At 48.0% G+C, this 15,243-nt stretch overlaps 1 protein-coding gene across 1 annotated transcript in view; it reads left to right on the top strand.

Annotated features, from left to right (window-relative positions):
• Positions 1-515: 515 nt before the first annotated feature.
• LOC139559107 (gamma-aminobutyric acid type B receptor subunit 1-like) overlaps positions 516-15,243 on the top strand; it is a 239,464-nt gene continuing 224,736 nt past the window's right edge. The window contains exons 1-4 of the mRNA XM_071374826.1: positions 516-616; positions 9,001-9,068; positions 9,295-9,433; positions 11,813-11,998. Of these exons, the coding sequence (XP_071230927.1) occupies positions 541-616; positions 9,001-9,068; positions 9,295-9,433; positions 11,813-11,998 (469 nt within the window). The 5' untranslated portion in view covers positions 516-540. The remainder of the gene's footprint in view (positions 617-9,000; positions 9,069-9,294; positions 9,434-11,812; positions 11,999-15,243) is intronic.

Raw genomic sequence — 15,243 nt, 5'->3', positions numbered from 1 at the left:
TTGTAGTAGTGGAGGAAATGGACTGGCACCGTACTACTGATGCCATTCAAACTAATGAAATAACAAAGACAGAGACGGGGACTGTAGTTAGATGGAACACCCACCAAGGTTCTTTGTTCATTAGTGATTATTTATTTATATATACTATATATATATATATCTATATACATCATCTAGCTCTCTTTTATTATACCTCGCCATCTCTCTCTCCCCCCTCTCTTTCTATCTGTCTCCCCCCTCTCAATTTGTGGGAATGTGTGTTGCTATCTGAGTCTCTCTCTCTGTCTGTCCTTCGCTCTCTCCTTCTCGTCTCTGTGTCTCTCTCTCTCCGCATGGAGAATTCTCTCAATCCTCTCTCTCTCTCTCTCTCTGCCATATTCTCTCTCTCTTCCATTCTCCCCCCCTTCCCTTATCTTACCCTCCACCTCTTGGTCTCTCTCTGTCTCTTTGTATTATCCATCTTCAATGTAACTGTCTTTCTCCTCCCCCCCGTTCTTAATATCTCTCCACCCCCCCCCTCTTCTTTCCGCAGGTGGAGGGATGGAACTGTCATTACTTATTTTAATTGTCTTGGTGTTCCCCTTCCTCACGGCGGCCAAACACAATACAACCGCGGGTAATGAATTTTTGCTTTCATTTAAATGTGTCTTTTACGTGACAGATGTGTGTGTGTGTGTGTGTGTGTGTGTGTGTGTGTGTGTGTGTGTGTGTGTGTGTGTGTGTGTGTGTGTGTGTGTGTGTGTGTGTGTGTGTGTGTGTGTGTGTGTGTGTGTGTGTGTGTGTGTGTGTGTGTGTGTGCTTGCATGGTACTGTATCTCTGCAATGGTCGAAGGTCCCTCCTTCTGTTTTGATGGCTTAGTTTGCATGTATTGGTATTCTTCATATGTATGGACTCCTTTCTCATCAACCAGATCAGTCAGCACATTGGCACAAAAACCACTGCGACTGCTCCTGAGACCACGGCTCTGTCCCAAATGACACCCTATTCACCTAGTGCACTACTTTTGTTCAGAGCCCTATGTAGGGAATAGGGTGCCATTTGGGATGCAGCCTAATACCAGAGACAGCCAGACAGCCGGCCACCATTTCCAGCCACTTCCAACAGTGAATTCGTGGCAGGCTAAACCCCAGGGTTAAAAACCAATCGACCACAAACGAGAGAGCGGCGCCACAACACGAATGGACATTTGCTGTGAACGTCCGCCGCTTGTTATCACAGAACATAGTGGTATGACACTAAAGCTCTCAGGCAGAATATCTTGTTACACACCCTGTTACATACCCTGTTATATACACCCTGTTACATACCCTGTTATATACACCCTGTTACATACCCTGTTATATACACCCTGTTACATACCCTGTTATATACACCCTGTTACATACCCTGTTATATACACCCTGTTACATACCCTGTTATATACACCCTGTTACATACCCTGTTATATACACCCTGTTACATACCCTGTTATATACACCCTGTTATATACCCTGTTACATACCCTGTTATATACCCTGTTATATACACCCTGTTACATACCCTGTTACAAACACTGTTATATACCCTGTTATACACCGTTATATACTGTTTTACACCCTGTTACATACTATTATATACCCCCTGTTATACACCGTTATATACCCTGCTATATACTGTTATACACCCTCTGTTATACATCCTGTTATATCCCCGGTTACATTTAGTTATACACCCTGTTATATACCCCCTTTTATACACCCTGTTATATACCCCCTTTTATACACTGTTATGTACTGTTATACACTCTGCTATATACCCTGTTATATACCCCCTGTTATACACCCTGTTATATACCCCCTTTTATACACTGTTATGTACTGTTATACACTCTGCTATATACCCTGTTATACCCCCTGTTATACACCCTGTTATACACCTTGTTATACATCCTGTTATACACCCTGTTATACACCCTGTTACATACCCTGTTATGTACTGTTATATACCCCCTGTTATACACCCTGTTATATACTGTTTTACACCCTGTTATATACCCTGTTACATACCCTGTTATATACTGTTATATACGTGGGTGAACAGGGCCTCCGCAGTCTGTAGAGCCGTAGGGAGACCGGGCAAAGGAAGGAGACGGCAGGACTTAGAAAACCGATCCACAACGACTAGGATCGTGGTGTTACCCCGCGAGGGTGGAAGATCCGTCAGGAAATCCACCGAGAGGTGTGACCACGGTCGTTGTGGAACGGGAAGGGGTTGTAATTTCCCAGATGCAGACCCAGATGCAGACATGGGAGGCAGATGGTTTGAGTCTTTTGTTATTTATTACATCTTAAAGGGGTAGACAAGAGAATGGTCGTAGACAGGCAAAAGGTCAAAACCAGTTCAGAGTCCAGGAGGTACAGTGTGGCAGGCAGGCTCGAGGTCAGGGCAGGCAGAATGGTCAGGCAGGCGGGTACAGAGTCCAGAAAACAGGCAAAGGTCAAAACCGGGAGGGCTGGTAAAAGAGAATAGAAAAGCAGGAGCACGGGGAAAAACACGCTGGTTGACTAGGAACATTCAAGACGAACTGGCACAGAGAGACAGGAAACACAGGGTTATTTACACCAGGGATAACAAGCAACACCTGGAGGGGGTGGAGACAATAACAAGGGCAGGTGAAATTGAGGAGGGTGTGACACTCAGGTAGCGTCAGGCTCAGGTAGCGTCAGGCTCAGGTAGCGTCAGGCTCAGGTAGCGTCAGGCCTCAGGTAGCGTCAGGCTCAGGTAGCGTCAGGCTCAGGTAGCGTCAGGCTCAGGTAGCGTCAGGCCTCAGGTAGCGTCAGGCTCAGGTAGCGTCAGGCCTCAGGTAGCGTCAGGCTCAGGTAGCGTCAGGCTCAGGTAGCGTCAGGCCTCAGGTAGCGTCAGGCTCAGGTAGCGTCAGGCTCAGGTAGCGTCAGGCTCAGGTAGCGTCAGGCTTGAATTTTAGATCAAAGCTCTAATCAAATCCAGACATATTTAAATTCTTTATAATGATTTTTAATGACACTTCGGGTTTTGGTGGGAAATAACCGGGTTACCTAGGAGAAAAGTGATTTATTCTCAGGATAGAACATGTTGTAAAATACTGGGAAAATATTCAAGCCTAGTACATATTATGTCACACATAAACTCCCAGTGTTTGTGATTGGAGTCACGTCCAGTGATCTTACCTGCCCTCTGGTGCCGAAGGATGGGACGGGTGTGTGTGTGTGTGCGTGTGTGTGCGTGTGTGTGCGTGTGTGTTCTCTGACTGAGGGGGTGTTGGGATGGTGTAATTAGGAGGTGATACTGTGGGTGAACTCGGGCCGTAATCACAGGTTCCAAATGCAACCGTACTCAAGGGAGCTGCACACACACACACACACACACACACACACACACACACACACATACACACGCACACACACACGCACACACAGACACACACACACACGCACACACAGACGCACATACACACGCGCACACACACACACACACACACACACACACACACACACACACACACACACACACACACACACACACAGACACACACACACAGACACAGACGCACAGACACGCGCACAGACACACACGCGCACATACACACGCACACACAGACGCACACACAGACACACACACACACGCACACACAGACGCACATACACACACACACACACAGACACACGCACACACACACACGCACACACACACACACACACACACACACACACACACACACACACACACACACACACACACACACAGACACACACACACAGACACAGACGCACAGACACGCGCACAGACACACACGCGCACATACACACGCACACACAGACGCACACACAGACGCACATACACACACGCACACACACACACACACACAGACACACACACACACACACGCGCACAGACACACACGCGCACACACAGACGCACATACACACGCACACACACACACAGATGCACATACACACGCGCACACACAGATACGCGCACAGACACACACACACACACAGTGGTGTAAAGTACTTTACTTTAACATCCCTGGTCATCCCTACTGCCTCTGATCTGGCAGACTCAATAAACAGAGAACATCCCTGGTCATCCCTACTGCCTCTGATCTGGAGGACTCACTAAACAGAGAACATCCCTGGTCATCCCTACTGCCTCTGATCTGGAGGACTCACTAAACAGAGAACATCCCTGGTCATCCCTACTGCCTCTGATCTGGAGGACTCACTAAACACAAATGCTTCGTTTGTAAATGATGTCTGAATGTTTGCATGATTTCCTAGACTGCACGTCTAGTTAGCTTAATATAAAGAATGTAAAATTATTTATACTTTTTTTTATACTTAAGTATATTTTAGCAATTACATTTACTCCTCATACTTAAGTATATTTTAAACCAAATACTTTTAGACTTTTACTCAAGTAGTATTTTACTGGGTGACTTTCACTTTTACTTAAGTTATTTTTGCTAGATCGAATCCCCGAGGTGACAAAGTAAAAGTCCGTCGTTCTGCCTCTGAACAAGGCAGTTAACTCACTGTTCCTAGGCCGTCATTGTAAATAAGAATTTGTTCTTACCTGACTTGCCTAGTTAAATAAAGGTTCAATAAAAATAAATGTTCTGTTTATTTATTTAACTAGGCAAGTCAGTTAAACAAATTCTTATTTACAATGACGGCCTACCCCGGCCAAACCCGGACGACGCTGGGCCAATTGTGCGCTGCCCTATGGGACTGTTCACGGCTGGTTGTGATACAGCTTGGAATTGAACCAGGGTCTGTAGTGATGCCTCTTACACTGAGATGCAGTGCCTTAGACCGCTGTGCTACTTGGGAGCCCCAAATTAAGGTATATTTACTTTTACTCAAGTATTAAAACTTTGTATTTTTTCCACCACTGCACACACAGCTGTGTTTTTGGGACATTTCTGGACTTTTTGTAGTGTATATTTTTTGCCTAATAAAAATCCTATTTTCCCTAATCATAAACCTAACCCTAATCCCAAAACCCTTAACCCCAAAACCCTTAACCCCAAAACCCTAAACATAACCCTTAAGCTTAAAATAGTATTTAAACAAATTCAGGACCTGAAAAAAAAGTCCTGATGTTTCAAAAAAGTAATTGTTTTCCTACCTTTTAACAGTATTAAGTTGAATTATTAGGACGTTGGGGTACTAATAGTGTAGGAAAACAAATACACGCATGCACACAGACACACACACACACGTCCTCAGGGAGATGGGGTATAGAGACGTAGTTACAACACAGCAGAACAGACGGAATACCCACAGCACAACACTCAGATGTATGCGAAATCATAGAAACAGAATCTAAATTCTGGATTACGTCTAAATTCTGGATTACGTTTCTATGTGAGAAACACGATGCTATGTGGCCTGTTGAGAGGACACAGGCTGTTATCTAGTAGACAAAACCTATAGCTAGTTTTCCAGCTACACTGTTATGCTACACTGTTATGCTACACCGTTATGCTACACCGTTATGCTACACTGTTATGCTACACCGCTATGCTACACCGTTATTCTACACCGTTATGCTACACCATTATGCTACACCGTTATGCTACACCGTTATGCTACACCGCTATGCTACACTGTTATGCTACACCGTTATTCTACACCGTTATGCTACACCGTTATGCTACACTGCTATGCTATACCGCTGTGCTACACCGTTATGCTACACCGTTATGCTACACCGCTATGCTACACCGTTATGCTACACCGTTATGCTACACCGCTATGCTACACCGCTATGCTACACCGTTATCCTACACCGCTGTGCTACACCGTTATGCTACACCGCTATGCTATACCGCTATGCTATACCGCTATGCTACACCGCTATGCTATACCGCTATGCTATACCGCTATGCTATACCGCTATGCTACACCGTTATGTTACACTGTTATGCTACACCGTTATGCTACACCGTTATGCTACACCGCTATGCTACACCGTTATGCTACACCGTTAATCAGCTAACAACACAACCACAGCAGACGGAATACCCACATTTAGATGCAGAGAGAACAATATGCTATGATGCGGATGGCAGCAGTGACATCACTCCAACGAGAATTACATCCCGTTAAACCTACTAGGCCTATACAGCAACAGTGTGAAGCTAGCCGACAATGTTAATCAGCTAGCGTTATTGCATTCATGTAAATGGCCTAATTGTGTTGTATTGCAAGGTGTGTGTGATAGTGTGTGTTTTAGCCTGACAAGCAGGGAGAATTCAGTCCTCAGTTGACATGACTTTGGTGACGTGTTCATCAGTGTTACGAATCCCGCCGAGGATGGTGCCTCTTCCCGTTCGGGCGGCGCTCGGCGGTCGTCGTCTCCGGCCTACTAGCTGCCACCGATCCCCTTTTCTGTTTTCATTTAGGTTTGTCTAATTGGTTACACCTGTTTTGTGTTTAGGGTTAGGGTGTTATTTAAAGTTGGCCCGCCGTCTTTTGTGCGGGCTTGTTATTCTGTTTTTTGTGGTGGTGATTTATATAGTGGATTCTGTCCTATTTTATGTTGGACTGTATTTTTGGACGCGCCCTTTGTTGTGTGGCGTAGCTCATAGATTATTTCTGGTTGAAATAATAAATTCCACTTGCTCGGAACTACCCTGCTCTCTGCACCTGACTCCTTCATTTCACCATTGGAATTGTGACAATCAGAGCCTGTCTACCTCCCCTGTATGTGTACTATCTCCTTCACTAGACACAAGGGCATTTTATTGGGGCTCTGATCTCAATGACTCAATTCAATTCAAAGGGTTTTATTATCATGGGAAACGTGTTAACATTGCCAAAGTAAGTGAAATAGATAATAAACAAAAGCGAAATGAAAAATGAACAGTAAACGTTACACAATCAGAAGTTCCAAAAGAATAAAGACATTTCAAATGTCATTATGTACACACAGTTAAAGTACAAAAGGGAACATAAATAAACATTTTGGATTTGTTTTTGAATTCTTTGTGTTTCTGTGTAATCTGAGGGAGATATGTGTCTCTGTGGTCATACATTTGGCAGGAGGTTAGGAAGTGCAGCTCAGTTTCCACCTCATTTTATGGGCAGTGTGCACATAGCTTGTCCTTTCTTGAGAGCCATGTCTGCCTACAGTGGCCTTTCTCAATAACAAGGCTATGCTCACTGAGTCTGTACGTAGTCAAACCTTTCCTTAAGTTTGGGTCAGTCACAGTGGTCAGGTATTCTGCCACTGTACTCTCTGTTTAGAGCAAACAGCATTCCAGTCTGCTCTGTTTTCTTGTTAATTCTAACGTGTCAAGTAATTATTATTATTATTTTTCTCATGATTTGGTTGGGTCTAATTGTGTTGCTGTCCTGGGGCTCTGTGGGGTCTGTTTGTGTTTGTGAACAGAGCCCCAGGACCAGCTTGCTTAGGGGGACTCCAGGTTAATCTCTCTGTAGGTAATGGCTTTGTTATGGAAGGTTTTGGAATCGCTTCCTTTTAGGTGGTTATAGAATTTAACGGCTCTTTTCTGGATTTTGATCATTAGCGGGTATCGGCCTAATTCTGCTCTGCATGCATTATTTGGTGTTTTACGTTGTACGCTGGGGATATTTTTTGCAGAATTCTGCATGCAGTCTCAATTTGGTGTTTGTCCCATGTTGTGAATTCTTGGTTGGTGAAGGGACCCCAGACCTCACAACCATAAAGGGTAATGGGTTCTATAACTGATTCAAGTATTTTTAGCCAGATCCTAATTGGTATGTCGAATTTTATGTTCCTTTTGATGGCATAGAAGGCCCTTCTTGCCTTGTCTCTCAGATCGTTCACGGTTACATGTAGAAGTTACCTGTGGTGCTGATGTTTAGGCCGAGGTATGTATAGTTTTATGTGTTGCCTAGGGCAACGGTGTCTAGATGGAATTTGTATTTGTTGTCCTGGCGACTGTACCTTTTTTAGAACACCATTATTTTGGTCTTACTGAGATTAACTGTCAGGGCCCAGGTCTGTCAGGGCCCAGGTCTGTCAGGACCCAGGTCTGTCAGGGCCCAGGTCTGTCAGGGCCCAGGTCTGTCAAGTCTCAGGTCTGTCAGGGCCCAGGTCTGTCAGGACCCATGTCTGTCAGGGCCCAGGTCTGTCAGGGCCCAGGTCTGTCAGGTCTCAGGTCTGTCAGGGCCCAGGTCTGTCAGAATCTGTTCAGAAGATCTAGGTGCTGCTGTAGGCCCTCCTTGGTTGGCGACAGAAGCACCAGATCATCAGCAAACAGTAGACATTTGACTTCAGATTCAAGTAAAGTGAGTTCGGATGCTTGGAGAAGAAGAAGACGGAACGTAAACTACTCAACATGGAGACAGCAGTTGATAAACTGGAGGCCATGTTTCAGAAGGCACAGGCTGACATGGAGTACATGGCGAAGCAGCGGAGGCTGGACTTCCTGACTAATGCTCCTCCTTCTCAAAACCCATTGGAGAAGGTCACAAGGGGAGGGACTTTGAATCTCCTCCTCCAATACGAAAAAGAGGCGAGGAGATAGGATGCGAGGAATCATGAAAAGATAGATTGATGTAGTCAGTAGGTATAGAGCAGCACCTAGTGGCCACGGGCAGGTACTGACAGTGTTTACAGGCAGAAAAGGCTAACAGACTAACAGATACAGAGAGATCTGACAGATAGGTCGCATCCCAAAATGGCACCCTATTTCCACAGTGCACTACATTTGACCAGAGCTCTATGGACCCTAGTCAAAACTGGTGCACTATAAAGGGAATTGAGAGCCATTCGGGACTAAGCCAGATGACAGGGTTGGCTGGCTGATTGGTTGGTTGGCTGGCTGGCTGGTTGACTGGCTGGCTAGTTGACTGTTTGGCTGGCTGACTGGTTGGTTGACTGGCTGGCTAGCTGATTGTTTGGCTGGTTGGCTGGCTGACTGGTTGGCTCTCATCATGTCCTGCTCATTTTTTGTTTATCTGACGGTGTGTCTCTCTTCTTGTTCCCAGGAGGCTGTGCTATCATCCGTCCTCCCAGAGATGGAGGGATACGGTACAGAGGACTGACCCAAGAGCAGGTAGGGGCCACAGCTGGTTTATTTACTGTACTAGATTGTAACAAATGTAGATGGCAATTATTCAACAGATACAGCTCCCTATCTCATGTTGTGTGTGTGTGTGTGTGTGTGTGTGTGTGTGTGTGTGTGTGTGTGTGTGTGTGTGTGTGTGTGTGTGTGTGTGTGTGTGTGTGTGTGTGTGTGTGTGTGTGTGTGTGTGTGTGTGTGTGTGTGTGTGTGTGTCCAGATCCGCAGTGTGCAGGTGTTACCTCTGGACTATGAGATTGAGTACATCTGCAGAGGGAACAGAGTGATCGTGGGACCCGAGGTGAGGAAGTGCCTACCCAACGGTACCTGGACTGACCTCACGCAGCGCAGCAAATGTTGTGAGTATCTCTTCTACTCTAATACACTCCATAACTGACCGTATATCCATATATTTACTTCCACGTGTGACGGACTGGGTGTCCTGTGCACCACAAGACTGTGTTAGCCCACAGAGCGAAACGTCTAGGCATTCGCATTCCGCAGCTAACGGATGTCCAGTCTTAGTCAAGGTTACTCATAAACTCTCCATCTCTTTCTGCTTCGACCCGTCTTTCTCCGTCGTGCGTACTGTCTACTTTCAGCCCCTTCTAAACAGGGCGACTACTCCTTTTAGAACGATGTAAGGCCCTCTAACATCCATTCACATACTCGACTGCTATCCACTCAAGGCATGCAGCTTTTTCATGGCAACGATGTTACGTCTCTATAACCACTGTCGACTCACTGTGACCCCGTGTCGACTCTCTGTGACCCCGCGTCGACTCACTGTGACCCCGTGTCGACTCTCTGTGACCCCCTGTCGACTCTCTGTGACCCCCTGTCGACTCTCTGTGACCCCCTGTCGACTCTCTGTGACCCCGCGTCGACTCTCTGTGACCCCGCGTCGACTCTCTGTGACCCCGCGTCGACTCACTGTGACCCCGCGTCGACTCACTGTGACCCCGCGTCGACTCTCTGTGACCCCACGTCGACTCACTGTGACCCCGCGTCGACTCTCTGTGACCCCGCGTCGACTCTCTGTGACCCCGCGTCGACTCTCTGTGACCCCGCGTCGACTCTCTGTGACCCCGCGTCGACTCTCTGTGACCCCGCGTCGACTCTCTGTGACCCCGCGTCGACTCACTGTGACCCCATGTCGACTCACTGTGACCCCATGTCGACTCACTGTGACCCCATGTCGACTCACTGTGACCCCATGTCGACTCACTGTGACCCCATGTCGACTCACTGTGACCCCATGTCGACTCTCTGTGACCCCGCGTCGACTCTCTGTGACCCCATGTCGACTCACTGTGACCCCATGTCGACTCACTGTGACCCCATGTCGACTCACTGTGACCCCATGTCGACTCACTGTGACCCCATGTCGACTCACTGTGACCCCATGTCGACTCACTGTGACCCCATGTCGACTCTCTGTGACCCCGCGTCGACTCACTGTGACCCCATGTCGACTCACTGTGACCCCATGTCGACTCACTGTGACCCCATGTCGACTCACTGTGACCCCATGTCGACTCACTGTGACCCCATGTCGACTCACTGTGACCCCATGTCGACTCACTGTGACCCCATGTCGACTCTCTGTGACCCCGCGTCGACTCACTGTGACCCCGCGTCGACTCTCTGTGACCCCGCGTCGACTCACTGTGACCCCGCGTCGACTCTCTGTGACCCCATGTCGACTCACTGTGACCCCGCGTCGACTCACTGTGACCCCATGTCGACTCACTGTGACCCCATGTCGACTCACTGTGACCCCATGTCGACTCACTGTGACCCCATGTCGACTCACTGTGACCCCATGTCGACTCACTGTGACCCCATGTCGACTCTCTGTGACCCCGCGTCGACTCTCTGTGACCCCGCGTCGACTCTCTGTGACCCCGCGTCGACTCACTGTGACCCCATGTCGACTCACTGTGACCCCATGTCGACTCTCTGTGACCCCGCGTCGACTCTCTGTGACCCCGCGTCGACTCTCTGTGACCCCGCGTCGACTCTCTGTGACCCCGCGTCGACTCACTGTGACCCCATGTCGACTCACTGTGACCCCATGTCGACTCTCTGTGACCCCGCGTCGACTCTCTGTGACCCCGCGTCGACTCACTGTGACCCCGCGTCGACTCACTGTGACCCCGCGTCGACTCTCTGTGACCCCATGTCGACTCACTGTGACCCCGCGTCGACTCTCTGTGACCCCGCGTCGACTCTCTGTGACCCCGCGTCGACTCTCTGTGACCCCGCGTCGACTCTCTGTGACCCCGCGTCGACTCTCTGTGACCCCGCGTCGACTCTCTGTGTTCCACTCTTTAGTTATCTTTTCTGTGTTTTTCTCTCTCACTCTTTATGAAAAATCTTCACAGGCTCAGTTGCTTGTCCACTTGCGTGTTGTAGTACAGGGTGAATGATACAGTAGCGTTATGGAAGCATATTAGAACTTAAAAGCTGAGGAATACATTTTCTCCTGCACCCCCAACCCCCCCAACCCCCTCAAGCCTACCTCCCTCCCTCCCTCCTTCCTTCCATCTCACCCATACCCCCTCTAACCCTGACACCCCCTTCCCTCCCTTCCTCCCTCTCACCCATACCCCCTCTAACCCTGACACCCCCTCCCCTCCCTTCCTCCCTCTCACCCATACCCCCTCTAACCCTGACACCCCATTCCCTCCCTCACCCCTCCCTCTCTAACCCTGATCTATCCTTCCGTCCCCTAGTACTACAGTGCCCGCGGGTGTGGACGTCTCTGGAGAACGGGCGTGTATCCGCGTGGCCCCTGGGGCCCCCAGTGGAGGGGACGGTACTGCAGTACAGCTGTCTGCCGGGATTCATCCTGGTCGGCAGGAACTTAACACACTGCAACAAGCTGGGCAAGTGGGACTCTCCCAAACCCGTCTGCCACTGTGAGTATAGACACTGAAGCGATATAATAATATAGTGCTTTGATCAAAAAGGGGATCTTAGGACTCTAACTGATGTACATTTTTACCAGAACCAATTTTGGATTTGCTTTGTTAGCGTATGGCTCTGTTAGTACATGGCTCTGTTAGCGTATGGCTCTGTTAGCGTATGGCTCTGTTAGTGTATGGCTCTGCTAGTGTATGGCTCTGCTAGTGTATGGCTCTGTTAGTGTATGGCTCTGTTAGTGTATGGCTCTGCTAGTGTATGGCTCTGTTAGTGTATGGCTCTGCTAGTGTATGGCTCTGTTAGTGTATGGCTCTGTTAGCGTATGGCTCTGTTAGCGTATGGCTCTGCTAGTGTATGGCTCTGTTAGTACATGGCTCTGTTAGTGTATGGCTCTGTTAGTGTATGGCTCTGTTAGTGTATGGCTCTGCTAGTGTATGGCTCTGTTAGTGTATGGCTCTGTTAGTGTATGGCTCTGTTAGTGAATGGCTCTGCTAGTGTATGGCTCTGTTAGTGTATGGCTCTGTTAGTGTATGGCTCTGCTAGTGTATGGCTCTGTTAGTGTATGGCTCTGTTAGTGTATGGCTCTGTTAGTGTATGGCTCTGTTAGTGTATGGCTCTGTTAGTGTATGGCTCTGTTAGTGTATGGCTCTGTTAGTGTATGGCTCTGTTAGTGTATGGCTCTGTTAGTGTATGGCTCTGCTAGTGTATGGCTCTGCTAGTGTATGGCTCTGCTAGTGTATGGCACTGCTAGTGTATGGCTCTGCTAGTGTATGGCTCTGCTAGTGTATGGCTCTGTTAGTGTATGGCTCTGTTAGTGTATGGCTCTGTTAGTGTATGGCTCTGTTAGTGTATGGCTCTGCTAGTGTATGGCTCTGCTAGTGTATGGCTCTGCTAGTGTATGGCACTGCTAGTGTATGGCTCTGCTAGTGTATGGCTCTGCTAGTGTATGGCTCTGCTAGTGTATGGCTCTGCTAGTGTATGGCTCTGCTAGTGTATGGCTCTGCTAGTGTATGGCACTGTTAGTACATGGCTCTGTTAGTGTATGGCTCTGTTAGTGTATGGCTCTGCTAGTGTATGGCTCTGTTAGTGTATGGCTCTGTTAGTGTATGGCTCTGCTAGTGTATGGCACTGCTAGTGTATGGCTCTGTTAGTGTATGGCTCTGTTGGTGTATGGCTCTGCTAGTGTATGGCACTGCTAGTGTATGGCTCTGCTAGTGTATGGCTCTGCTAGTGTATGGCTCTGTTAGTACATGGCTCTGTTAGTACATGGCTCTGTTAGTGTATGGCTCTGTTAGTGTATGGCTCTGTTAGTACATGGCTCTGTTAGTGTATGGCTCTGTTAGTGTATGGCTCTGCTAGTGTATGGCTCTGCTAGTGTATGGCTCTGCTAGTGTATGGCTCTGTTAGTGTATGGCTCTGCTAGTGTATGGCTCTGCTAGTGTATGGCACTGCTAGTGTATGGCTCTGTTAGTGTATGGCTCTGTTAGTGTATGGCTCTGCTAGTGTATGGCACTGCTAGTGTATGGCTCTGCTAGTGTATGGCTCTGCTAGTGTATGGCTCTGCTAGTGTATGGCTCTGTTAGTGTATGGCTCTGTTAGTGTATGGCTCTGTTAGTGTATGGCTCTGTTAGTGTATGGCTCTGCTAGTGTATGGCTCTGCTAGTGTATGGCTCTGCTAGTGTATGGCACTGCTAGTGTATGGCTCTGCTAGTGTATGGCTCTGCTAGTGTATGGCTCTGCTAGTGTATGGCTCTGCTAGTGTATGGCTCTGCTAGTGTATGGCACTGTTAGTACATGGCTCTGTTAGTGTATGGCTCTGTTAGTGTATGGCTCTGCTAGTGTATGGCTCTGTTAGTGTATGGCTCTGTTAGTGTATGGCTCTGCTAGTGTATGGCACTGCTAGTGTATGGCTCTGTTAGTGTATGGCTCTGTTAGTGTATGGCTCTGCTAGTGTATGGCACTGCTAGTGTATGGCTCTGCTAGTGTATGGCTCTGCTAGTGTATGGCTCTGCTAGTGTATGGCTCTGTTAGTACATGGCTCTGTTAGTACATGGCTCTGTTAGTGTATGGCTCTGTTAGTACATGGCTCTGTTAGTGTATGGCTCTGTTAGTGTATGGCTCTGCTAGTGTATGGCTCTGCTAGTGTATGGCTCTGCTAGTGTATGGCTCTGCTAGTGTATGGCTCTGCTAGTGTATGGCTCTGCTAGTGTATGGCTCTGCTAGTGTATGGCACTGCTAGTGTATGGCTCTGTTAGTGTATGGCTCTGTTAGTGTATGGCTCTGTTAGTGTATGGCTCTGTTAGTGTATGGCTCTGCTAGTGTATGGCTCTGCTAGTGTATGGCTCTGCTAGTGTATGGCACTGCTAGTGTATGGCACTGCTAGTGTATGGCTCTGCTAGTGTATGGCTCTGTTAGTGTATGGCTCTGTTAGTGTATGGCTCTGTTAGTGTATGGCTCTGTTAGTGTATGGCTCTGCTAGTGTATGGCTCTGCTAGTGTATGGCTCTGCTAGTGTATGGCACTGCTAGTGTATGGCTCTGCTAGTGTATGGCTCTGCTAGTGTATGGCTCTGCTAGTGTATGGCTCTGCTAGTGTATGGCTCTGCTAGTGTATGGCTCTGCTAGTGTATGGCACTGTTAGTACATGGCTCTGTTAGTGTATGGCTCTGTTAGTGTATGGCTCTGCTAGTGTATGGCTCTGTTAGTGTATGGCTCTGTTAGTGTATGGCTCTGCTAGTGTATGGCACTGCTAGTGTATGGCTCTGTTAGTGTATGGCTCTGTTAGTGTATGGCTCTGCTAGTGTATGGCACTGCTAGTGTATGGCTCTGCTAGTGTATGGCTCTGCTAGTGTATGGCTCTGCTAGTGTATGGCTCTGTTAGTACATGGCTCTGTTAGTACATGGCTCTGTTAGTGTATGGCTCTGTTAGTGTATGGCTCTGTTAGTACATGGCTCTGTTAGTGTATGGCTCTGTTAGTGTATGGCTCTGCTAGTGTATGGCTCTGCTAGTGTATGGCTCTGCTAGTGTATGGCTCTGTTAGTGTATGGCTCTGCTAGTGTATGGCTCTGCTAGTGTATGGCACTGCTAGTGTATGGCTCTGTTAGTGTATGGCTCTGCTAGTGTATGGCACTGCTAGTGTATGGCTCTGCTAGTGTATGGCTCTGCTAGTGTATGGCTCTGTTAGTGTATGGCTCTGTTAGTGTATGGCTCTGTTAGTGTATGGCTCTGTTAGTGTATGGCTC

The sequence above is a fragment of the Salvelinus alpinus genome, chromosome 29, assembly GCF_045679555.1.
Source record: "Salvelinus alpinus chromosome 29, SLU_Salpinus.1, whole genome shotgun sequence".
In the NCBI taxonomy this organism is placed as follows: domain Eukaryota; kingdom Metazoa; phylum Chordata; class Actinopteri; order Salmoniformes; family Salmonidae; genus Salvelinus; species Salvelinus alpinus.
The sequence above is the reverse complement of the archived record's forward strand: the minus strand, read 5'-3'. Positions and strand labels throughout refer to the sequence as shown.